Source organism: Chlamydotis macqueenii, chromosome 8 (genome assembly GCF_036417535.1).
Source record: "Chlamydotis macqueenii isolate bChlMac1 chromosome 8, bChlMac1.mat, whole genome shotgun sequence".
NCBI lineage: Eukaryota > Metazoa > Chordata > Aves > Otidiformes > Otididae > Chlamydotis > Chlamydotis macqueenii.
The window spans coordinates 37,975,867-38,000,676 of NC_141563.1; the positions used below are offsets into that span (position 1 = coordinate 37,975,867).

The following is a 24,810-nucleotide window of genomic DNA, read 5'->3' on the forward strand; positions in this document are numbered from 1 at the left end:
ACACCCCCCGCCCACGCTGGAGGGCTCGGCAGCCCCCAGCTACAACCCCATTCCCCGGGATCCTGCCGCTCCCCCTCTCTGCCGGACACCCCAGACGCTGTCAGCGGAGTCACAGCGTTAACGCGCACAAGTGCCCCACGCACAGCGGTGAAGGCACCGACTCACAGTGAAGTGTCTGCCGTTCAGAAAGAGAAAGGACGCGCAGAAAAACGCCGTCAGCACGCAGACACGGACGCAGCCAAACAGGGGCACGCTGTGCAGACACACTTCTTGTCCTACAGAAACACCTACAGCACACCCATCCTCAGCCCCCCCTCCCGCCTGCCTGCAGAAGCAAGCGGTGCCTTGGGGAGCAGAAGGGGCCAGTCCAATATTTCTCTGTTTTGGGGGAAATAAAAAGCATGACACCTGTGGAACAATCCTTGTGATTATTGTCTTCAAAATTACAAAGGAGCGTTGTTTCCCAGGCTGGCATATACAGGCTTATTCCAGTTGTCTGCCGCACGCTGAGAAGCTGCTCCAGTAGAACGGGACAGATGGCTGTGGTACTGGTGGAGTGAAATAGAGGAGGGGTGAGCACCCCAGCTGACACAAACCTACAGTGATTTGTGTAAATGTTGCAGGTCACAGCACTGAAGGAGCCGAAAAAGCTTAGAGGAGAGTTTCTTCCCCATCCTGGGGCTGTACCGAGGGCACAACATTTGCGTCTGGGTTTACAACATCCTATGAAACAACAAGAAAAACATTAGTTTTACAAAAAACCTGCTAAACTTTGAGTGACTGAGACACCGCTGTAACAGATCTCCTACGAGCAGACGGCAGAGAAGCGGCGTGCTGCCGCGGACCTGGAGCGCTGCCGAGGCTCTCCCACCCCTGCCACCCACGCCGGACCACGGAGCGACACGTGGGCGGTGGGAGCTGCTCAGTGCGTCTCGAGGGGCAAGACGACTGAGGGGCTGTGCACATTAGCGCTAGAGCAAAGGTATTTGCCACGAGATTTCTGGAACAGAAAAGATGCAGAAGCTGCCATCCGAAAGGATTTGTCGTCCCCTAGCCCAGCTACCCACAGCAGATACTCAAGGGAAGTATAAGAAACAGGACAAAGTGGTGCACCCTTCAGCGACCGCTCTGGGCACTGCCTGGGCGCTCAGGTAGCGGCCGACCCGCGCAGGACTCACCTCACGGGGCCGCGTCCGCAGCTCCTGGGGCGCCTGGGCTCCCTCCAACGGGACCATCCTTCCTCTGCTCCCTGACCCCAGGAGCGCCCCGTGCACTCTCCCTCTCTCTCGTGTTCTCACGGAGGCCTAGCTGTTCCCCCTCAGCTTTCACTCCCGTCTGCTCTGTCCCCTCCTGCGGTCCATCCTTGCCCCCCACGAAATGCACTGTGCCCCACTCCGCCTCGCCCTGGCCCTCAGCCCCGACTGGTGCTGGCCCCCTTCCCTCACACCCCAGCACCGTCTCCTGGTTCACCCCTCGCCCGCAGGCTGCGGCTCCATCGGCCGCCCCTTCTCTGTCCCTCCCAGACTCCTCAGCTGCCCCCGTGCCCTCAGCTGACACCCCCTCTGCCGCTGCTGCCCCCATCCCACTCTGTGCCCCCAACACCGCTCCTGTCACCCCCTCCTGTGCCACCACCCCATTGCCCACCCTGCCATCCCCAGCCACTGCCACCTCCCGCCCCGCCGCCTCCCCCACCTGCGCCAGCTGCCCTGCCGCTCCCTCAGCCCGAGCCCCGAGCCCTGCCTGGGTGCCCACCACCACCACAGCACCAGCCACCACCCCTGCGTCCCCCACCCCGCCCACACGCAGCCCCGGGACAGGCAGCGCCGCTTCATCCACCACCGCCTCACCAGGAAGACTCCCCTTCCCTCTCCCTTGAGCACCCTCCAGCAGCCCCTCCATCCCAGCTGCCAGCTGCCCCGGGCCTGCTGCTCCACCCGTGACCTCCTCCTCTACAACTCCTGACTCTGCGCTGGCTGTCTCTGCAGATACTGCTCCCATCACCTCGCCATCAGGACCTTCTTCCATTCCCTCTGTCTTTGCTTTGCTGCCCAGAGATGGGTTTTCACTCAAAAGTGCTTCTGCTGAGCCCTCCTCTTCCTCCGCTGTTGCATTCTGCTCCAGCTGAGGTGACCCTTCCCTTAGGGCACCCTCTCCAGCATCCACCAGTGCCTCTAATCCAGGTGCTACCTGCAACACGGGGCCCTTGCTAGGCTCCGCAGCCTCCTCCACTGCATCCTCTGCTCTCGGGAGAGAGCTCCCTTCTCCCCCCGATGCCTTGCCAGTCGCAGAGGCTGCTGCTCCTAGGGCAGCCTTCCCCATCCGCATCCGCTCTTCCCCTGATGCTTTCAGCTGGGAAAACTCAGATGGCTTTACAAAGTCTTCTCCAGGCGTTGCTTCTCCTGTGCTAACATTTGTGTCCCCTGATGTTTCCAGGAGAGCCCCAGGCTTCCCCACAGCCTCCTCCCCTTCAGAAATGGCTTCCTCTACAGACTCTTCTCCTTCAGGGCCAACTACCCCGGCAATCCCTTCTTCTGCCAAGCTGGCACCCTCCACAGCCTCCTCTCCCTCAGACACAGCACCCGCCACAACCGCCTTCCCTGAAAAACCTCCTTCCTCCACGGCCTCCTCTGCCTCAGACACCATCGCACCCACCACCTGCTTCACCAGAGGCCCTTCACCCTCCTCGGCCCGGGAGGCCTCCTCCACAGCCTCTTCTCCCTCAGAGTCCTCCCCAGCGCCCTCCTCGCCCTCGGACTCTGCTGCACCTGCCTCCCTGCTGAGCAGTGTCCCTGCCGGCTGCTCTCCCCGCGGTGCCCACTCTCCCAGCGCTGCCTCGCTCTCTGTCCCCGCCATCAGAGCTTCCTGCTCCCCGGGTGCCACCTCTGTGCCAGCCTCCATTCCCCTCCCTGTCCCCTTTTCTTCGGGATCTTCTTCCATCATGGTGCTCCCCTCCGGCCCAGACTCCTCCACGGCGAGCCGACGCTCCGCCTGCAGCACAGCCACCGTGTCCCCCCTGGGCAGCAGATCTCCCACCCGTGCCATGTCTTCTGTCTCTTGAGTGCAAGCATCTCCTCCCACAGGAACAAAATCTTCCTCCTCAAGTGCTGGTCTCTCCCCTGTCATCTGCCCTTCTCGTACGACTTGTTCTGCTGCCTTCTGCACATCGAGTGTTCTTGTTCCTCCTGCCAAGGAAGCTCCATCTGGTGCTGTTAAGGAATAACCAGACATTAGTTCTGCTGAGAATAGCGTTGGTGTGCAGGCTGTTTTACAGGGTTATTATTAAAGACGCCATCTCTCCCGAGCAAGGAAGGGACAGCAGCATGGCGATGAGAAGAAAACTTGCTGTGCTGCTTCCCATCACGCACTTGTGCTCTGACTATGCTTCTAGCACTGCTGTTCTGGCATCCAGCATCTCTAATTTAAGCAAAAATGCTGACCAGCTTTCAACTCTGACAGCTCTGCCTGCCCTGCCTGCTCTCCCCCTTCCCTCACCTGCCTCGCAGGGAGCTCAGCTGTGCCTAGGAAACAGCCACAAGCCCGACAGTAACGTTCAGAAATTCAGAAGTAGGTGGCGAATTGCTCACGTAAAATATACACACACAGGAAGAAGAACACTCGGCTGCTCACGTAAAATGGGTAATCGCTTCCCAGGGATTCGGTGATCACACCAGGGAATAGCACAGGGTGGATTCCTGCTCCCGGGGAATGTAACGGCCATGCCCTCACTGAACTTGGCGCCGCAGGATCTGTCCCTGGGCAGGCGCCCCCAGCCTGTGCTGCTGCACCGCCGTTTTGCACAAAGGCGGCGGGTTCCTGCTCTTTAGAAAATGAGAAGGTTTGTGCCGCTGAAAGGAGCAAGGAGCAATGTCTTTCCCAAGCCACACTTCATCAAACTGGGCAAAGGCTGTTTGCCCCAACTCATCTCCCACCGGTTCTGACTTGTTTTACCTTCTTGCACTACTCTGCACTCCACAGTTACGGCTTCCGCTGCCCGCCTGGGCCACCACCTCTGCAACCAGACCCTTCTCTGGAACGGCAGCCAGAGAAGACTCCAGGTGACAGACAGGCCTGGAGGACACCATCTGCCCAGCCCATCTCTGCCAGCAGCGTGGAGCTCGTGTCCGTGTCCCACAGCCCTCCCACCGGGCGTGCTGCGCCCCGCTGGCGCTCTGCCCCTCCGAGCCGGACCCCATTCACCGGCGGGCAGGTCTGCTGCAGGGGAGAGCAGAAGGGGCAGCTCAGCAGCTGCAGGCAGTGAAGGTCTGGTCCTTATGGGTCCCTTCCAACTCAACACGTTCCACGACTCTGTGAACCAGAAGCAAGGACAGGCTGGGAACAGTTTCCAGAGAGAGCACGGAGGCTGGGGAAGGGGCAGAGCGAGCACAGCAGCTTGTTTCCTCCCACCAGACCACACACCACCTGAACATCGGGCCACACTTTAAAACTAAAAACTCTGCACTTTGCAATATGAAAAATCATGCCTTGGTCCAAGGTGTGTCTTGCACCAGGTTTGTTGCTTATGTTTACTAATAGCATTCTGTCCTTTATATTTTAATTTTTCTCTTCTTTTATATATAGACACATTAATCAGTTCACAATGACCATCGTATTTTTACAGCACTCCCTCTGAAAATCGTACCTCCTGAATCTGGGAGAGCCCAGCCCACTACCAAAATCAGCAATGTGATCATTTAAAAAATTTATAATGGAAGTTTTGGTACAAAATGAAATAAGACATCCCAAACAGTTACCTCAACTCAGAGTTAAACATTACTGTCTGCACACAGGCAGAGTGTCTGAACTGTGCAGCTGCTAAGATTGGACTGTGGCTAATGGAATGGATTCTGCCAGCCCCTGTAAAATAGATGCGACTTCACCTTGTCTGGAAGAACCCAAATGCTGTGTCATGCCTGGTATAGCCTACATGTGGTATAGCCTACATGTTTACTGGCTTCAGAAATAGCAGAGAAAGGAGTTAATTTACCCTGGCTGCTGCTTGCAAAGCATCCCCTTCTGTGACGTGAGGTCTTGCATTGCGCAGGAATGATAACAGCAACCATGCTGTTGGTTCAGCGTTACAGTATTCAGGATGAGGCAAACCTGAGAAGTTAACGACTAGGAGATTCCCAGCTTTCCAAGGCCACCTGCCTGGGAACCAAACGTGCTTCAGCCCTGATTTGGAGGGACAATTGACACAGAAGTCAGGCTGCCCACATGTTCTCCACCCTGGTCTATGCATCAGAAACATGGATCCTTGTGAAGACCAACACATGAAGACTACTGGACTCTGAATTAAGTGTTACAGACAGTTGTTTGCAGTCAGCTGATGAGACTAAGGCAGAAGCCATCTCATCTGAGAAAGAATTACTGAGAAAAAGGCAACTACTGACAGACCAGAGGTGTCAGCCTGCTGTATACGCCTGGATGAAAGACAACAAACCTTAAAAGACTATGTTCTTGCACTACATGCAGGAAGGAGATCTAAAGGCTCCCAGCAGAGCAGAAAAACCACTTAGAACACCCTCAATTAACGTGCTAAAGTGCAAGACAGTGCACAACTAGCAATTCAAAAGCAATGTCTACGACCTGCTGCTGCCAGCTGTTAGACTCAGAGGATGGAAGAAGGAAATGTAAGAGCAACAGCGCAGACTGAAGTCAGTTTTAACCAATGTTTTTCTTCCCTTTTCAGACTCACTGCTACTGTGGAGTAGCATCCTAAGCTTCCCTTTCACTACAGCTCGTTGCCGCAGCAGGACGGCCGGCTTCAACACCCCTGTAAAACACGCGAGGCTCTCCTGTCAGGCAGGTCAAGTCTCCAGCAATAAACTGCTAGGGTTGCAAGGACCAGAAACATTCTTGGAAGGAACCAAGATCAAGCTGAAACTTCCCCACTGCCAGTGACGTCAGCTGCTAACGGGGAGATGAGTTTGGGAGACAAACAGGGTACAGCATGGAGATGAATGCCGTCCAGCTTCACTCCGGTTCTGCCAGTCCCATCCTGCCTGCCTCGACAACGCAGCTCCCAAGGAGGCCCCGCACTGCCTGGAAGCGGAGGGAAACTCAGTAGATTCCTGCTTCCCATAGCTATTTTCTTGACTGGCAGATAGTTTTTTCATGGCCTCAGTTCTTCACCTAAGACCACTAAAACTGGAAAAAAAGTCTTAATTATACATGACTACAGAAGCCAGCTAATCATCCCCCAATTTTATACAAGTTAGGAAAGAAAAGAGCACAAGGAGGGTTTGATAGGCCAGAAAGGAAAGGGAAAGGGCAAACACTTCTATAAAAACACTTCAGATGAATAAGATTTAATCCATGTCCCCAACCAATTACCAGCCTCACCTTCTTTGGCATCCTGCTCTGCAGTGGTTATGTTCTCTTCTTCCTCGTCTGCACGCAGATCAGGTTCAGGTTGAGAATTCACAGGACGACCATTTCCCACTGCCTTTGCAATTCCCTCCTGGACTGGTTTGCAAGCTTCAAAAACTAGCACAAAGTTACAAAAGAGGAAGCAAGAAAGAGAAACCATTAACAAGTAAAAGGGGGGTAGAAGTCATTCAGCTATCTCAGCTTGGTTTAAAACTGATATTATTGTTAAGATTGTGCTATCAGTTCCATTTTTGCTTTTTGACTTGCTGGATGATGGTGGGAATGGCTTTCAAGCTAGTAATACTAAACAACTTCTTTTGAGCAGTACTCCAGCTGCCTATGCAGTCCGATCCCTTCAGCATCTCCTCAGAGCTCTTCCCTCCAGCAGCCCAGGCGTCTCCCCTCAGGTTCCATCAGTTCCCTACACCTTTCCTCCTCTGCTGCAGTTCTTGGCTCAGTCTTTCACACAAAGAGCTTGCTCATTTGCCACTGGCATGGACTGACAAACTCAAGTCTCACACTTGGTCTTACTGCCAAATGACCGCTATCGCCAGCCTACTGTGTCCATGAGGAACCACAGACCTCCAGGTCCATCCCTGAGAGAGCTGCCTGCGCTCGTTTTCTTCTGACTGCTAGAGCCTAGATGAAGAGGTGTCACATGGTATGGTATCTTGACTTTCAAGCAACACCTTAGTTCGATTTCTCTGAAAATAAAAGTAAGGAGCCGTGAGTAAAAAGCCAACGCTCCCACACCAAGGGACGAGTTGACTTCGGGCTGCTCTGCCGTAGAGCGTGTAATAAAGGCACCCAAAGTGTTGGGCTTCGTCACAAACAGACAGGACAGAAGCAGAGAACCTGCTGAGACAGGAGCCAGAGGGGCTGGCAGTATCAGCAGACTGAAAAACAGACTAGACAAACTCATGGATGTTGGATCCAGAAACAGATACAAAGTGACCGGGCAGGTATTTCTATTTCTAACAGCTACTGCACAACAGATCCCAGTGTGGGAGAACTACGAAACGAGTGTCGTTCAGAAAGCAGAGCCTTGTGTTCGTGAACAGCATCTTCCCTTGCCACTGTGAGGTGCAGACTACTGAGAGATGTGCATCCCGGCGGATCTGTGGGGCACTTCTGAGGTTACTAGGAGCTCTGCTAGAAGATCAGTTGCACATAAACCAGCACAGTCAGACGGATCGACCCGGCCACCAGCCTCATCCAAACGGCCCGCTCAACCCACAGAAACGCCGCCTTGCCTCACAGCGTTTGTACAGGTCTTCTACGGATCGCTGCGACTTCTGCACATGTACGCGCATGGCAGAACGTTTCCTCCAGCGATTCACTAAGAAAAATGGCTATCAATTTTTATGAGACTGCTTTTATTTACAAATGCAGCTGTGTGCACGGGATTGACTCTGCCTGCTGCTCCAGAGTCAGTCAGGGCACCGAAAGGTCCAGGAGTGGGAGCAGCGTTGTTCCCCCTGGCTGGCGGTGAGAAGAAGACTTAACACCGTCTTCCCTGCCACACCATCGCGCTCGTCCCGCATCCCTGCCTCTCCCCTGCCCATGCATACCCTGTGCTCTCGCTTTTTCCTATGAAGCTGTTTTTTCTACACTGCTGATTCTGCCTTTCTACTCACCCTTGTATAAGTTATTTTTCTTCTTTTTTACACTTTTTTTAAATTTTTTCTTCTTCTTCCTGCTGTGGTTCCTCCTACTTTATGCTTACACCCATCCCTCCTACCCCATCAGCAGCCTGCACCCACACAGCTCTGAACAGAAACGTGAGAATATTTTTTAAAGACCCTTTCAGTCCACGGCACAAAGGGCACTTGCTGACATGCACACCTTTGTGCCTGCACCATAGCTCCTGAAGGGAGTGACGGCTTCGCTCCTGGCCGTCACATTTCGGCTGGGCGAAGCTCTAAGATCTGCTGTGCAGGGAACAGGAAAGCTGAGCAGGGAAGGTCCCAGGAGAGCATTTACAGGGCTCCTCCTGGGACCCAGGATCCTGACAACGGTCTGCGCGGCAGTGCACAACCTGCTTGAATCACTGCCGTTTCACACGAGCCGCTCTCCGCTCCGGGACGTCCCTCGGCTGCCTCGCGCAGAGGCACCGGCAGCGCTCTCTCCGACTTGCTGGAACGCCAAGCGCTCTGCTGGGTCTGGTGCTTGTATTTCACTCTCCCCGATCACAGGCCTGAAGCCTGCCTCGCTGGCATTCCCATTCCCGGCAGTTTGCTGCCTGCATAACATCTGACAGACGGGAATTGACAGCCTCTCGAAACACAGAGCCCAGGGAAGGGTGACAAATACCGCTCACAGCAATTCTCTCTTGGGACCAGCGATATCTCCTTGTCACAAAGAGCACAGTGAGAGCCGAAAACGCGCAGCAGGAGCCCATCCCAGGCGTCTCCGCACGTCTGACGGATCCTGTCACACCACCAGCTGCGATGTGCCCAGACCAGCCTGCACCTGAACAACCCCAGTGCTCCCAGAGGAGCACTTGGCACCTTTTCCTTTTTCAGCCTGTACGACTTTCTCTGATAAATTAGTTCTGCACTGCTAATGACAGGGCAGGAGAAGTCCTGTCACAGGGAGAGCGCTATGGGCCCCATCGGGGCCAAACCAGCACAGTGCCGTACCAGTCTCATCGACGTGTGGGCTGGACAGCTGATGAGAACGACCAGCCCTAGAGAGAAGTTTGTGTCAAAAAATCAGGGAGGCCCAAGAAGAGACTGAGAACCAGTTCAGTACCAGATTACCAGCTGGACGCATCCCACTGATCTTTCCGTGGTTTTGTATCACAGCATACTATCTGTCCTCTGGGTTTTTAAAGTTCTTTCTTCAGTAGTCCCTACTCAACTCATCTGGTGTGGTGAGGGTGCTTACAATGAAGTTTCTTTCACAAAAGAGAAGTGAGGGTTTCCAGAAGCAAACATCTCTGAAGATTTCAGCCTTGCTGAAGTGACAGTGTGTCACTGTCTTTAACAAAGCAACAGCAACGCACAAGACAGTTTAAGTAACCCAGCAGCAACGGACTTGCAAAGCATTAAGCACGAGCACCCAAACTGTGTACCCTGCACACGGATTCTTAGATGCACCGCACTGAACAGAAAGCAAACAGAACCAAATGCTTCTCTAAAAATAAAGGGAAAGCATTCTACACCCCCCTGAAAATCCCACACACAGACAACTAGAAAGACACCCAGAAATTTAATCTACCATGTCCTGTGGCTCTCCGTCACACCAGCACCGGCGCAGACAGCCGTTCTTTTACACCGCCTGATTTAACAGCACCCAGACATTTCCCCCGTGACCTGGATGGCACTGCAAAGCAAGGGCTTACATTTTTTCTCACTCCCCAGATACAATAATGCAAAGTCTTGCTCACGTGGCCAACCTTTTTTTAATTGCCCGTTATCCATAAAGGTAAGATTGACACTGCCAGATGTCCATTTTATCAACAGTAAAAACGAGGTGTCACACAGCTAACTGGTTTGCTCCTTGCCAACAAATCCATGACGGAGTGAAGCAACACAACCATGGGCCAGCTGACATAGTTTTGATCTTCACCTGCTGCACTATGATTCACATGGTAACTTTTGGTGTTCTTTTTTAATCTAGTATTTCAACACTATAAACGGAGTCCCCTAGTCTGGCACGCAGATTCTCCTATGGGTAATAAATCACGTTTGGATTTTATAATAATTGCATGATAGGCGAAACCAGCTACTGGACTGAAAAGGAACAGGCAAAGCCTTGCACTGGAACCTCTAGAAAAGAAACAATAAACCAGGGTTATGTTGCGGGTGGTTATGTAGCTCACAGCAGTACAGCGTACTCCAGCAGCTTGAAAGCAGCCCAGCGACTGCGTTCCCCATGCCACCTGTTGCTTAGTATGAAGGCGGATAGAGCGACACGTGCACGCCCTGGTCACCCAGAGCTGTGCAGAGGCACCGTACTCACCACCCGCCTCGGCACTCTGCGGACACTCTCCATTGCCATCCTCCATTTCCATCACACTGCCTTCCAAAGGCACTGGAAGTCTTTCCTCCCCATCATCCCTCCTGGTACTGGCACTCTTCTCCCCATCGTCCCCTGTGTTACTTCCCGCAGATCCAGCCTGTTTGAGCTTCCCATTAACTTCAGGGCTTTGGTGCTGTATTCCCATTACATTTTCATGAAAAATTGCAGTGTCTTCCCTTGCTGTCAGATCTTCTGGTTTTGCCTTTTCTGCTTCATCTATTCCTTCCTTTTCCAGAGCAAAAGTTTCCTGATTTTCCTCCATTCCGAGTGGTTTATTCTCCTCGTTCTCATTTCCAGAGTGTGCATGTGCTGCATTATCAGACGCCTTTTGGATCTGATAGTCCTCTTTGTCCTTAACATTGTCTGTCACCTTTTCAGCATGAGAGTCATCTTCACTGCTATACCGAGTACTGACGGATGAGAGAGAGCGTGCAGGCCTCCTGTCTAGAAATAGGAAACACAATGTTGTTCTAGTATTTGTCACCAAACATCTGCAAAAGTAACATCTTTGGCACCTCGGTTATCTGGATGTTATTCTAAACCTCTCTGTGCTGGCTGCGCTGAGCCAAGGGCCCTAGCAAATTCAGATTCTCCTGAACAAATGAGTGAGACAAGATCTGTCCACAGCGTGTTCTCATGAAAATCCAGATCCCATTACCGTTAGCACGTAGTCCTACTAGAGCTGCACCCGTAGGTTGTGAGTGGATAGTGTGTCCATCACTGAAACACAAAATCATACTGTCTGTGCCCAAAAGCTTGCTACCCAAAATCTTGGTCTACCAACATGAACACACGTGCTAAACTGAAAGGAAGTGAGTTCTTTGAAAAAAAATTACAAATCCGAGGCTAAGCAGATGAATTCAAGGCACAGTAAATGTACAGAGCAAATGGAATTTCAGGTCACCAGGAGAGGAAAGTTGAAGCTAGCAACAGTTAAAGTTAAATTACACAGAAACTCGTGGTGTGGCTAATCTCTGGGTGGTTGCAGCGTTTGCCTCTAGGAGCCCGACAGAAAGGAAGCTTGCGCTACCAGGGACCAACGCTGCACGGCGGGGACAGCCTATGCCAGAAGAAATAGTTGAGCAGTGTCTGCTGTGAGCTGGCACACGCTCGCACTGCCAGGGGGTTTGGCTGTATTTCATTGACAGAGGGCAGAATGAGTCAGAACAGATGAAATAGCTGTCTTTTACCAATTCAGGAGGAATTGCGTGTTTTTTCCTACACAGACTCAACATACATACTGGGCACGCAGAAAATGTAGAACATGCATCAGGTCAACTTCTCTAAGCCTCGTGATGAAAAAGCTAACCTTGTTTATCATCCTCTGAGCCACTGTCAGAGTATCCATCGTTTTCATCTGTCTCACTGTCAGAGGCCTGAAGTGCCTTCTGCGATGAGCTTTCACTCTCATTTTCATAATCTAAATTACGGGTTTTATCATACAAAGATGACTTTGACATTCCACTCATTTGATCATCAGTCTGTCCCTCTTCATTAACTGCTTCATCTGCTTCAAAATCTTCATCATACTCTAAAATAAAAGAATCATACTGTGAGACAGGAAATGGAATTCACAACAAATAAAGTTCTTTTTAAGCAGACAGAGGTTAACTTCACTAATCTCCTTTTGCCTTTGCATCTGCCCAGTCTTTTTAAAGCAATGAGAGAATCTAAGACCACAAATTGGAATCATAAGAGCACATTATCAAAAAAAAGCATCATGTTCTTTATAGGTACAGTAGCAAAAATGCAATAAAGCTACTGAATGGTGCGTCAAATATAATTAAGACATTAAAAACAAAATCATTAGCTACTGAAAAGACTAGAAAAATTCAGAGCTGGGCAAACTCAGAAATAAAATGCAAGACAGTCACTACAGGAGAAAAACTTGTTGCAATCAAAAAGATGCAAGCAATAGAGAAAGCTGGAGAAAGGTAATATACTGTAGCACAAAGTAAGATAAATGTGGATTGACAGGGCTAATTAGCAAAGCAGTGGCTTACAACCTAAATGAATTCATTAAACGCAGCCAAAGGGTGCTGCGGAGGAACGTCCTGCTATCGCACTGTTCTAACAGGCTTGTCCAGGTCCCAGGTGAGATCCCACTACAAAGGAAGCTCACGGCAAATCGCCGTTCCTACACCAGCGTCGTCTGGATTTCACCCCAGCTACGAGCCTGACAAGCTGGAACACCCCATAGATAACTGCTCAGACCTACAGGCAAGGACCGTCTCCGGGGACAGGCACGGAAGAATCCTTCCCTCCCAGGCAAGGCCGCACTGCGCAGAACCCCAGGCCCCAGCGCGCACATCGAGGCCGTCATTTCCATTTAACAGTCAGCAATCCCACTGCGGCCGCGCACACGCAGCAGAGAAGCAGCAAACCTAAACCGTGAAGGAGAGCTGCTGCTGCTGACACGCCAGCTGTCCCTCGGGGCCGCAATTTCTCACCTTTCAGATTTTACTGCTCACCTCTTTTCCTTTCCATCAGTGCTTCCAAAGTACTCAACTGACAGAATGCCAAGGACAGAAGTGAAGAGTTTCTGATGCAGAACCAATTAGGCAAATAAACAATTACCCAGACAATGAGAATTAAGGGAATAAGGAGATTTATTTCCTGTATTAAAAATCAATTGAGATTCCAACAGCATTGTTGGAAGCAAGGCCTCCTTAGGCAACTTGTCAGAGGTGCCCACCTCCCGGAAGGACAAAGGCTTGATTAATCACAAACATGCGTCCACAGGGACTAACGAGCGAGCTGAGCAGCACCACTGCAGAATTATGAAAGTAAAAATAGGACTAGGAGGTACGAATTAAAATCTTTCCCTAGATTTGCCTTACTCTGGAAAAGGCTTTATACCACGGAGCGAGCGGAGGCACGGGCTGAGCCCAGCACCTCTCCCACAGGGCAGGCGGATCGCGCGCAGCCTGAGCGCAGCAGGGACGGGCCTCGGGCGGCACCGGGAAACGGCACTTTCCCAGCACGCGCTCACATCACGCATCATTTTTATACCACAAATACTATCTTTGTCTGGCACAAGAATCACCCGCTGGGCAAGCTTTCAGCAAAGGCAGCCTCTCTCCAGTCTTCCTTTTTATATTTCTGTCAAAAGAAACGGGATGGGACCCAAGCAGAAGGGGCCAGGTCAGCCAGCTGCACCAGGCAACAGGAGCGTTGGGGAAAGGGAAAGGACGACAGCCCCAGCGCGGTCAGAGCAGGGCAGGCAAGAGAGGTGCGCTGGCAGACCTGGGGCAGAGGGAACAAATGCTCAGAGAAGCGAGGAAGCCGGAGGTTTGGGCAGGTGTAAGGTAAGCAGCGCCTGGGGCAGCGTGGTGGAGAAGGGACTGGAAAGAGCCTTAGGGGAACAAAGCGTTGCACTCCCACTGGCAACAGACAGGAGAAAAGAGCAAAATAGTTCATCTGGTGCTGATCTTGCTGACATTTTGCTGCTATATGCTCTTCCCACCTCCCCTCCCGTTCTGCACCCAGCATTCAGCCTCCTGCCCTCCACAGTTCATCCCTCCGTCCATCTCACAGCTTTTCCACCTCTTGCCCCTGTGGCCACCATCTTCTCTCCATTCACCTTCTGCTGATGTCCTGTCTCCCTTCGGAGCTCACCTCAGACCCACCATCTCCCTACCCACACCCTGTCCCATTTCTTCCTTCTGCTCTGCTTGCCCTCCGCCTGCTGCCATTCTCCTTCACTGTGCCCCACATTCCTCCTGCTTTCTCACCTACCTCAGGCTCCTGATTCAGCCTCTCAGACCGTAATCACTTTCTCAGCTCTTGCAAAACCCTCTCATCCTATTGCTTGGCTGAAAGGAGCCCCACTGATTTTATTGCCCAGACACAGGCATCACCACATTTCTCACACATGAGGTGTCCTACGAGAGGATGCTCCAGGGGAAGGTGGAGGCCCACAATCCCAAACCTTTTCCAGAATCCTCCTCTCCCATTTTTCATCCTCTGCTCGTGTTTTGGAATACTGTACCATTTTTGCCGGTGTCTTCCTGACTATCTTCACTCTCCCAATCAGATAGATTTTTCCTTTCTTGTTTTCTGTACTCCTGTCCGGTCTCCATTTTCTCCTCAGTAGCTTCCACACTTGCTTTGTGACCTGGTAAGATGACTAACACTGAACCTTTGCTTGACTTCTGCTCAACATTGCTTTTACTCGGCTCACTGTGCACGCCATCTCTCACATGCTTTTCCTCATGGATCTCCATCTTTCTCTTGGGAGGGGATGGCTTTTTGTCCAGACCCATTGCAATAATGCACCTATAAAAAACCAAGGAGAACTGGGAAGTATCAATCACATTTTTCTTTCTGTGAGCAATGGAAGGGCAGCAGACACGGTGCACTATTTAGCCCATTATCAGCAGTAAAACTAGGTACCCGTCTGCCTCTGCACTGCCACTCAGACAACGAGGCTCCTGATAACGACTGACTTGGAGAAGCACCCCAAAATCCTCACGTGCTCCACAAACACAGATGCAGTTCCTCCTTCCATGAGAGTAATGCTGTCTGCACTCAAAGGTGAAAATTGAAGTATAAACAGATTAAAATCAAAATTACAATAAGTGGCCATTAATTTGAAGCTACACCAAGCATGATCTGTGAAGATGCCATCACTGAGCCAGACAGACAAGCTCCAAGTCAGAGCTGTGCTTGATCCAGATCCTGCTGTGACATCAGTAAAGCGATAACTCGGGTTTTGTGGATAAGATTTTTGTTTTTTAATTTGTCTGCTGGGTCTAATAACTGCAGGGGAAGAGGGAGATTTAAATAAAATTATTCTCAGTTCCTATTATTTTTTCCTACCTAACAGAAACCCAATCAGCTGGAAAACAAAGCCTTTTGAATGACTTCCTGAGCCTGCTCCTCTGGTACAAAACGGAGTGGCAGCCTCTCTGTGTGATGGTTGGGAGGCTCCTGTGAGGGACCAGCGCTCCCACTCCCAGTTAACGTTAACCGCAGCCAGAAGAGCCAGTCCACAGCACCCGCGAGCGGCAGGACGTTGCGGTGTATGAAGTACGTTGATTCAGATCCGCAGGGAGAGGATGGAACTGAAACTGGAACTTTAGCTGATCACAAGTCGCTCTGGAAAACTATTTTCTTCACAGACAGCTGTGGCTTAAAACCTTTTCCTCCACCAGAACTGCTTTTCTGTGTAAGGCTTGATTGCAATTCCCTCGCACTCCAGCTGTTCACAAACTGCTGTGAAATGCCCTACAGTCATTCCATCTAGGAATCCTTTACTGTGGCGGGCATGAAGTGTAACTGTGACGATTTCTGAAAAGTGCCCTACCTTTTAATTATTTGTTCATGGTATTTTTTTCAGGGACCTTTGAGATACTGAAGCACTTCTACTGTACAGAAATGCTGGGCCTAGGCCAGCAGAAAACTCTCTGCGCAATGATCACAGCATCGGTGTAAAAATCACTGCAGCACCACCTCTTTGTGAGCCAAAGCCTTAACCCAACAGGGAAAATCCACTGGGATCTTTACTGAGAATCAGAGTGGGTGTTTAGTGTGTGGATGTGGTGTCATACGCAAAACAAGAAACAAACACAACTGCATTTCACCTGAAGGAGATGTGAAAATAGCCGCCATTGATGGGGAGAATCTGGTTAATGGAGATGGTTTTCAGTCACCAGATAAGGTTGGATGGACTGACAAGAGACAGAGGAACAAAGATATCACTAAGAATGAGAGGGGAAGGTGGACAGAAGGTGGGGGTGACTCAGGAAGAAATCAGCCAGTTTCTGGAGATTGTATTAATTCAGAAAATTCACTTCAAATCTTTCTAGAAATGACACAAAATATAAGATTTGGGCATTTCCTAAACTCCATAGCCACTATGTCCTTTCTGAATTCAGTGAAAAACTACTTTGAACATAGTAAGTAATATATTTACATTCAACGTTAGATAGGAGTAAAAAAACATGGTGCAATAAAGCAGAATTTTTTGTCTTCGAATTTGGTCCTTACCTAAAAAATAGAGCATAGCTCTGGAGCTTCCAACTGCTTGCTACTCTTTTAAAAATTATTTATAAAAAGAATAAAAAAGTTTTTAAGTCATCCAGGTGTGTAGAAGTTTACTCGTCTGGCATGACTTAATCACATAAAAGGAAGATTTTTTTAAAAATTAAAGCTTCTCAGCAAAGCCATAGCTGTTGCTCACAGGTTTGACTTTTGCCCAAAACCAAGAAGCTTCTGCACAGATCTGTTGTCGGAAACGTGGCCAACATTCAACACTGTCTTATTCTGCAGCCAGGGGTGTTGCAGCACAATCCCACCTTAGCAGCAGAGCTGTGTAAAAATGAACTATCTTGTTCTCAAGCCACAAAGAACACCCTGAAAACTACAGTTACCTCAGCAGCACTGGATATTTCCTTCACTATCACTGCCACCAGTAAGAGGCAAGGGGCACATGGACACCACCCCACACCCTGTGCTGGGCCGCTGAGGAGGTGCTGACCACGCCCCGACAGCGCAAACATCACCACTGCCACGCGTACCCACAGAGCGGCTGATGAGGCAGCGCAGAGGTAGCTGACTGATGGCATCCTCGGATGCGAGACCCTGAGGGATAAGCTCAATTCTGCAAATTTCAAGGGGTGCTGAGAAACAGATGAGGTTCCACAGAGCTGTGGGGTGCCAGAAAGATTAAAAAAGAGGAAACAAGTGATAAACTGTCTAAAAACTGGGCTGCTAAGTCCTTGTGAGCAGAGTGTATTCGTCTCCATACCTGTAGCAAGGAGATGCTCCCTCCACATTGAGGAACCTGAAGAATGCGTGTCTGCCTCCCAGCCTGGAATGCTTCTGATGTTTGTACTCGCAGCACCAGCTCAGCCTGTTCACTTGTATCCCATTGAGAAAGAAGGTGAGGCTGAACGGGAAACCATGGTGCCTCTTTGAGACGAACTGAAAGGTCTCTGTCGTTGAAGGAAAGGGTTTGAAGAAAAAGGTTATACTTTACTGTCAGCCTGTTGCAGTCGTATCTCATCTGCACCACCACTGAAGCACCCAGATACTCTGGTTCTCAGCTCTATTAATTAGCTGGTGAAACTGCACCTCCGCCCCACGCACCAGCCTCATCTCTTTCGGCCCCAGGAGTGCCAAGCTGGACACACCTGTGACAAGCGAATACATCCTCAGTTTGGCCACTCACTGCCGCAGCAGAACAGAGACCAGAGCCTCCTGTCTCAGCAAAATCAGCTCTGCCGCTTGCCTTGCAGGAGCAGCTGGAAGATGCTGTTCCTGGAGCCGTTTCAGGCCGCTCTGCAAGGGCGCTGTTCGGCCCCCGGGCCCCAAGGGCACTGAGGCTGCCACCTGGCTCTGCGCAGGGGTGGGGAGGCCGGGCCGCGTCCCTTAGCCCACAGGCCATGGTATCCTTCCAGAGCAAACCCAGCGCAGGCCAGCGGGGAGGAAGCCGCGCTGCACTCCAGCAGGTTCCCCAGTAGGTGCAGTGGGGCTCAGGACCACGGGAGCACACACAAAGGACACCTTCTGCGCAGCAGGGACACAGCTGCCGCAAACACCCTGACCAGAGCCGTGGGCACCGCAGTGCACCCATAACTGCAGGGGACAGGCGGAAGCGCAGGGAGCTCTGCGCCGGCTTTCCGGATCCCGCAAAAACGCAAACCCAGACACCGTGGGTTCTGTGAGCTGCAATGAGGGCTACATTCTGCGGAATCACTTTTCCTCACAAGTGAATAACTCCCAGTCATTTCCTCTTCCCAGTTTCCCAGAACATAATTTGCCTTTTACTGGTGTGATGCAATCGCACTCCCGTAAGAGAGATGGGAATTCTGCTCCCACTGTGTACTCTTCCTTCTGCAGTAATAAGCAACATGCATCGATGTATTTCAGCAAGTCAGAAACAGATAACCCCTATTTAAGGACAGTTTACCACTACAACTACTTGATTAACCATACCTCTCTATCCAAAATTAAGCTAAGCTACAGTATTTTGTTAAATTAGTTCTCTAAATTCATTCTACCATAATTTGCAAAAGTAATTGTAACCTCACTTTCAGTCATGAAACCATAGATCCAGATCTAGTGTGAAGGCAGATGGTATAAAAATCCCTGGATTTTTTGATATCTTGACTGAACTCAGCTGAAATCATTTGGATATGACATCAACATTTTAGCAAAAAAAAAAAAAAAATTATGTTGCCAGAATCAATGTGAACTCTGAGTCTTTGTCCTTACCTCCTTCCAACAGCTTGCCTTTGTAGACACAGAGGTTTTCTCCTCCACAATGCTGCTGATAGATTTTGATTTCATCTCTGTAAGCAGCATCATTGTGAGATAAATGCAGACTTTTTCCTAGAAAGATCATGGTAACAAATGCGTTGCTGCAGAATGAGGGCTTAGGGAATCCCGCAGAACCCTGCAGCAGGGAAGATACAAAAAATGCATTCAGCTTCCAACTCCAGGGAAAGGGGAACACGCAGATTATGCATGTGCGGCATACGCTTGAGGCTTCCAGTCTTTTAAGATGGGCCTTGAACTGCTTAAACTGGGGAGTGTTTTGTAACATGCAGAAGGGCAGGAAAACATTTTGGATGGAAAAATCTATTGCATTGAATTGCCCAGAATCGCAGGGACCAGGTTTAGTTACCCATATTATCCCTCTCCGCCCTGGGTTCCTACTATTTCCCTTACAGGAGTCAAAACTGGCTGGAGCTATAGCGTTAAGGGATGAAGATTTCATACACCCAAGGCATTTCACATATCCCTTTGAAGTGCTGGTGCTAGATATGGCCAGAGACAGGGTCAGATTGACTCAGGTGGAAGGCTTTAAATAAGAGTGGCTATGTTTTTTTCCATTCAAGCACCTTTTTTTTTCCCCCAGTTGATGAAAAACATCAAATGCTTTCGTATACAGAGAGATGGGTGGCAGTGATGTATTTTAATAGTTATACATTTTCTTTCTTTCAAAAATTTAGTGAATCTTCATGCAAACTAGCTACACATATCTTTCAGCATGAGGCAAATATATCAGTGAGGAAGGCGATGTACCTACACATAAACAGAGAAGCAGACAGAGATAAGTTACCTTCGTTACAAGTTGCTCTGAGTCATTTGGTGCAGTGGTGGGACGAAATCGTCTGCCTTTGGGCATCCCACTCCTCACTGCATTTAGGGTCTTGTCTCCTTTTTGCAGGCGGGGAGGGGGCACTGGTATCGCATAGTTGTTGATGACAGGGAGGTGATAGGGGGATATACCAGTCACATATTCCACTGAATTCATAAGTCTTAACCCGCTCCTCTCCCCCTGCAGAAACATTTTAACCAGGTTAAATAGGTTATGCAAACATGTTGAATTAACAAGCATGTTGAACTAACTGTGGTTTGACTGCTCTGTACGTTTAGTAACACACATACTTCTAGAACACTTGATGTATTATAGCAGTCAGAAACAGATAACCCCTTGGTGCTTGCAATTTTGTTAATGAAAACATTTCTGTGCCAAAATCCTTTCTTTTCACTTGCAAAGCACCAGGCAGATTCCTTGAACAGGTCCCCCTCATACACAGACACAACACTAAACCAGGTATATTTGTAACCAGGCAGAGAACACTGCACAACCCCACAGTACTGCTGCCTGCTCGCAGCCGGCAAGCAAGTTCCAAAGCAGCCAGAATCTTCCAACAGTAATACCATCTGGCACCAATTATACAAGATGTGGTTTAAAACGCTTCTTTCTCATTTGTAGTGGAGGTTTAGTTCTCCTTCAGGATGAAAGGCAAACAGACAACCAGGGCCCTGAAAAGCAAGATGTCTAGAGAAGAAATTCTGCAAAAGCTGCATGCTCTGGATCAGATTTAGCTGTTTTGTCAGTAATGAGCACTAAAGAAATCATTAAAATCACTCGTAATGACTCATCATTTGAGTAGACATAGATAGTGCCAGCAAATCCTTGGAGAAAGGATCATGACCATGACAATACAGAGCAAATGCATAGCAGAAGGGAGCTATTCATAGTGTCTACTCGTCAGGGGTAGCAGATGACAGTCTCATTCCAAAATCCTCCAGTCCCATGGAACTCCTAACACAAAGCCAACTACATAATGTTTTTCTAGAACAGAAGACAAGTCCAAATCTCACCTGAAAGCAACTGCATACGTGTCAAGATCATGTTTGGCTACTCCAAAAAGCTCTCAGTCTCTGAACCCGCTAGTGTGACTTAGCGGGAGGAATAGTCAAAAGGAAAAAAAAAAATTGTTTTTTGCTACTTTGCAGCTGTAGATGAAGATGAAAACTTGTATGTTTCTGTGAAAATATTCCTGAATTATTGGTGTTAACCAAGTGGCTGCCTTCCTCTCTACATAACAGAAAATCTATGTAGAGGTCCACGTCCTTCTGATGCTGGGGGCTCCAGAGCTGGATGCAGTGCTGCAGGTGGGGTCTCACCAGAGCGGAGCAGAGGGGCAGAATCCCTCCCTCGACCTGCTGCCCACGCTGCTTTGGATACAGCCCAGGATGTGGTTGGCTTTCTGGGCTTCAAGTGCACATTGCCAGCTCCTGTTGAGCTTCTCGTCCACCAGCACCCCCAAGTCCTTCTCCTCAGGGCTGCTCTCAATCCATTCTCCACCCAGCCTGGATTTGCACGGGCCCACCTCTCAGCCTGTCAAGGTCCCTCTGGACGGCATCCCTCCCCTCCAGCGTGTTACCACACCACACAGCTTGGTGTTGTCAGTGAACTTGCTGAGGGTGCACTCTATCCCACTGTCCATTTTATACTGCAAAAGACAAGTCACCACATTTTTCCTGACTGTGTTTCAGAACTGGGCATTAGATCAGTAAGAAAATGTCTTGAAAACTAAGGGGAGGTTAAAAAGGAGAGTTTATACAGAAGCTGGGAACCAGTTGGTAGACATGTTGCCTCCAGTATGCAGTTCTGGTAACTACAGCACTAAAGCAGTATTATAAAGCCGCCCCTAGAATGGTATTATTTTCAGAATGAAATATGGCCTCACCTCACCGGCAAGCTGCTGATCATTTTCAAGTATGTGGCACTTTTGTTTACAGCTTGAAGCCTTTGGTACAGGCCCTACTGCAGCACAGCCGTGAAGTGGCTGGAGGCGAAGCGGGTGTTGCGTATTTCCTGGAGCTGTATTTGGACGCCAGGAAGTCTAGAAAAGGAAAAAGCAAACAGCTACAAAATCTCAGTCTATAGTTCCAGTGCAGAGTAGCACCATTAAAAAAAAAAAAAAATAGCAGCGATCAAGATGTGTGGACATGACGAGTGGCTCTCAGGTACCTTCAGGAAACAGAATTTTCTAGTCTGGCTCTGAAGAGCCAGATCCATTTAGGCATCTCTAACTGAGCATCCAAAAACTGGAGCATCCAAAATGACTCTAGACTTTGCTACTGTTCCTTCACAGTGCAGCCTTGAAGCAAGCATAATGAACTCATAGAAACTGCAGCAGCGTGCTGTGTTTGGGTGACTCCAGCGCACGGACAGTGACAGAATGCATGACAAAAGCATGCCTATTTTGTCCACTGAGCAAAGGGGAGCGACTTCTAGCAGTTTCCTACAGAAGCTACCACCTTAGGCCTCCCCTCACTAAACAAAACCACGACAGTTGAATCTTCAGCGTTTTTCTAACTTTTTAATTTCATCTTTTCCTTGTATACCTTTCAGAATACCACGTTAAAATGTTAAACTCTAAAAGCAGTTTAACTGAGTCAACTCACCATCTTAGAAAAGGCAGGCTCCTTGTATCGGTGCTGATGAGGTGGATGTCCACCATTATGATCAACTACAGGTCCAGGTGCCCTCTGCACGGGACAGAAAGGAACAGGTCAGTCAGGCTTGAAAGTCTCTCTTCAATCTGCACCAATTATCGTTACTGAAATGGAGAACTAGTTGAAACAGGACTATATATTTGACCTTTGACTGCAGTATCATCATATTTCAGGAGTATATTAACATTCCTTCTCTGCCTGTTAGCAGAGTAAGAGGCTCCCGAGACAGAGCTCCGGAGCATGGCCTTCTGGAGCAAGCTTTAGTCTCACTGCACCCCTTCAGCTCTGTTTTGCAGAAGATCTCCATTGCAGGATTTTACAACATCTATAAACTTGCCTACAGCCACAGCATTCACTGACAACACTTGGCGTACTGATACTGGCCCGACCTTGGGTGATAAGGTGATAAAAGGGAAAGATTAAAGCAGATTTGTCACAAAGATTTTTTTTTACCTAAGTTCTGATGTGCCACTCCTGCAACATCAGCTCTCGAGATTTCTCTTTAATGACACAATCTGGCAAACAGGAAATCAGCCTCAAGTAACGAAGGATGAGGCACTAGCCTGGAGCAATCAGGGCAGTCGACGCTCTACACTACGCACAGACAGCACAGGCGTATGTGCACGCTTTCAGCTGTGTGTGCTCACGCTGTAGCATATGGAGGTCTGGTGAAACTCACCAGTTGTGAGTGCCCAGCTGGTTCTACAGACACTAGAGGATGGTGCCCATAACGATTTCTTGGACCAAGTGGGGGATGTGGGGAGCGCATAGGCCTAGCACCTTCCACTGATCTTCTGGATTGTTCCACCTGAAAGAATAGAAGTTTAGGTCTCTGAGGTACTAAATACTCTTAACAGCAATGCGTGAGCTTGCCTTCCATCTGCCTTTCCTCATACAGCTATGACGATCAAATAGCCTAGACCCGATGGAACATCTGGTCAAGGAAGGAAAGAAAAACACAGTGAGAATGAGAGAGGGATGAGCGAAAAAATGGTTCTCATCTCCGATTCATTTCTCTGCAGCCCTCTCCAGCTGCAGATCCCCCCAAATTCAATTCCTCTACCTGTTTTGGTGTATCTCCCAATTCTTGGTTTGGTTGAAGGTCTCTTTCTTTTTTAAATTTGAGTGCACCTGCCACTTCCTTGCTACTGCTGCCCCTCCCTACCTTTTCTTCTCAAAAGCTCCACACTGGGCTGACTACCCTTTGGAAATAGACAGCTATGCTTCTCATCCTCCCTTGCCCAGTCATCTGTCTTTCTCCTTTCCTTTTAGACTAGCTGCTCAGCTGAATTCACTGAGTGTATGAGGTGAGAATTAAATTACACTGCTAATTCCAGCCAGGTTCCTGTGTCCCAGTGTGGCATCACAGCAAAGACACAGATCACATATCTACAGGTGTCTCCCTTACACACCTCACTGCAGGAAGCAGGTTTGGTTCCAAAATTATCCAAGTCCAGAATCCCTTGATAGGGTGCCTTAGTTGTTGCTTCCACTGTGGTGACTTTGTACCAGCAGAAGTTCTGTCAGTAAATAATGCCTTTGCAATTACCTTAGTGATCAGAGTTTTTCATTAAGATCTCCTCCTTTCTTTACCTGATTAAATGCTCATAAATGTATTATTTAAAATTAAAAAGATTTGACATTGTTCTTCAATGGCTCAAAGAAGCAGCTAGCTTCTCAATGCATTCTTCGCAATGTATGCGGGCTCCTAATAAAGAAATATGATGTCGAGTGTATTTCAGCCAAAATGAGAAAAACTTTTCCCATATGAGTCCAAGTGACTTCATGGGGAGAAGAACCATTGACTTCTGTGGGATTTCCATGACTCTAACAACTACAGGATTAAGCTCTACCCACGTGACACCAAAGTGAAGACTTCTGAAACCTCTTTTCATTACTTTCATGCTGGTTCTGCTAAACATCATGTGGAGAGGCAAACGGCTGAAAATGTGAGCTCAGTGCCCTGCAGCAGTCAAAAGCAGATAGTGTCTAGAATTACGAGAACTGCAACACGTATCTTAAATTATTCAGCCTGTTCTGGCTCCCCATTTCAAACCAGAAATGCTAGAACTAGAAAAGGTAAAGAAATGGCAACAGTCATGAGAAGCCTGGAATGGCTCGTGTATGAGAGAGTCAATAGACTAAGGGTCTTCAGCGTGGAAAACTGAGAAGGCATATGAAAAGGCTACGTAAAACCTCAAATGCCTTGGAAAAGAGGAACAGTCATTAACTTTTTTATAATCAATGGAGCATCAAACAGAATTATCAGACAGCAGATACATTAATTATTGCGCAGAAACACAAGGAAGTATAATTTCATACAACTCATAATTAAATTCAGCAACTAAGAACACTGCAGAACCAAAATAATGTGATTCCAAAGGAATCGTGTGCGTGAGTGGAAGTTCCTGAATTGCTGGACAGAGGAAGGAGATGTACCGTGGGGCAGGATCATCCCCTGATTGCCTGTTTCTTGTACTTTTTCCAGAAATATCAGAGACAGGACACTTGGCATTGTCGTTTAACCCTGCTCACTCCCCCCACTCTCCAGTGGGACGAGAAGGAGAATTGGTAAATAAAAGAAGGTAAAATTGTGGGTTGAGATAAAAAAAATAAATACAATAATAACAGAAGAAAACAAAACAGAGA

At 49.1% G+C, this 24,810-nt stretch overlaps 1 protein-coding gene across 1 annotated transcript in view; it reads right to left on the minus strand.

Moving 5' to 3' along the window:
• Nucleotides 1-407: 407 nt before the first annotated feature.
• Nucleotides 408-24,810, minus strand: part of ERICH3 (glutamate rich 3) — a 33,394-nt gene continuing 8,991 nt past the window's right edge. Inside the window, exons 5-17 of the mRNA XM_086754119.1 lie at nucleotides 22,841-22,969; nucleotides 22,111-22,194; nucleotides 21,390-21,545; nucleotides 19,466-19,684; nucleotides 18,616-18,796; nucleotides 17,147-17,333; nucleotides 14,387-14,673; nucleotides 11,705-11,926; nucleotides 10,336-10,839; nucleotides 6,343-6,486; nucleotides 1,184-3,206; nucleotides 810-873; nucleotides 408-723 (exon numbers count right to left, since the gene is read on the minus strand). Coding sequence (XP_086610245.1) covers nucleotides 652-723; nucleotides 810-873; nucleotides 1,184-3,206; nucleotides 6,343-6,486; nucleotides 10,336-10,839; nucleotides 11,705-11,926; nucleotides 14,387-14,673; nucleotides 17,147-17,333; nucleotides 18,616-18,796; nucleotides 19,466-19,684; nucleotides 21,390-21,545; nucleotides 22,111-22,194; nucleotides 22,841-22,969 — 4,272 coding nt within the window. The 3' untranslated portion in view covers nucleotides 408-651. The remainder of the gene's footprint in view (nucleotides 724-809; nucleotides 874-1,183; nucleotides 3,207-6,342; nucleotides 6,487-10,335; nucleotides 10,840-11,704; nucleotides 11,927-14,386; nucleotides 14,674-17,146; nucleotides 17,334-18,615; nucleotides 18,797-19,465; nucleotides 19,685-21,389; nucleotides 21,546-22,110; nucleotides 22,195-22,840; nucleotides 22,970-24,810) is intronic.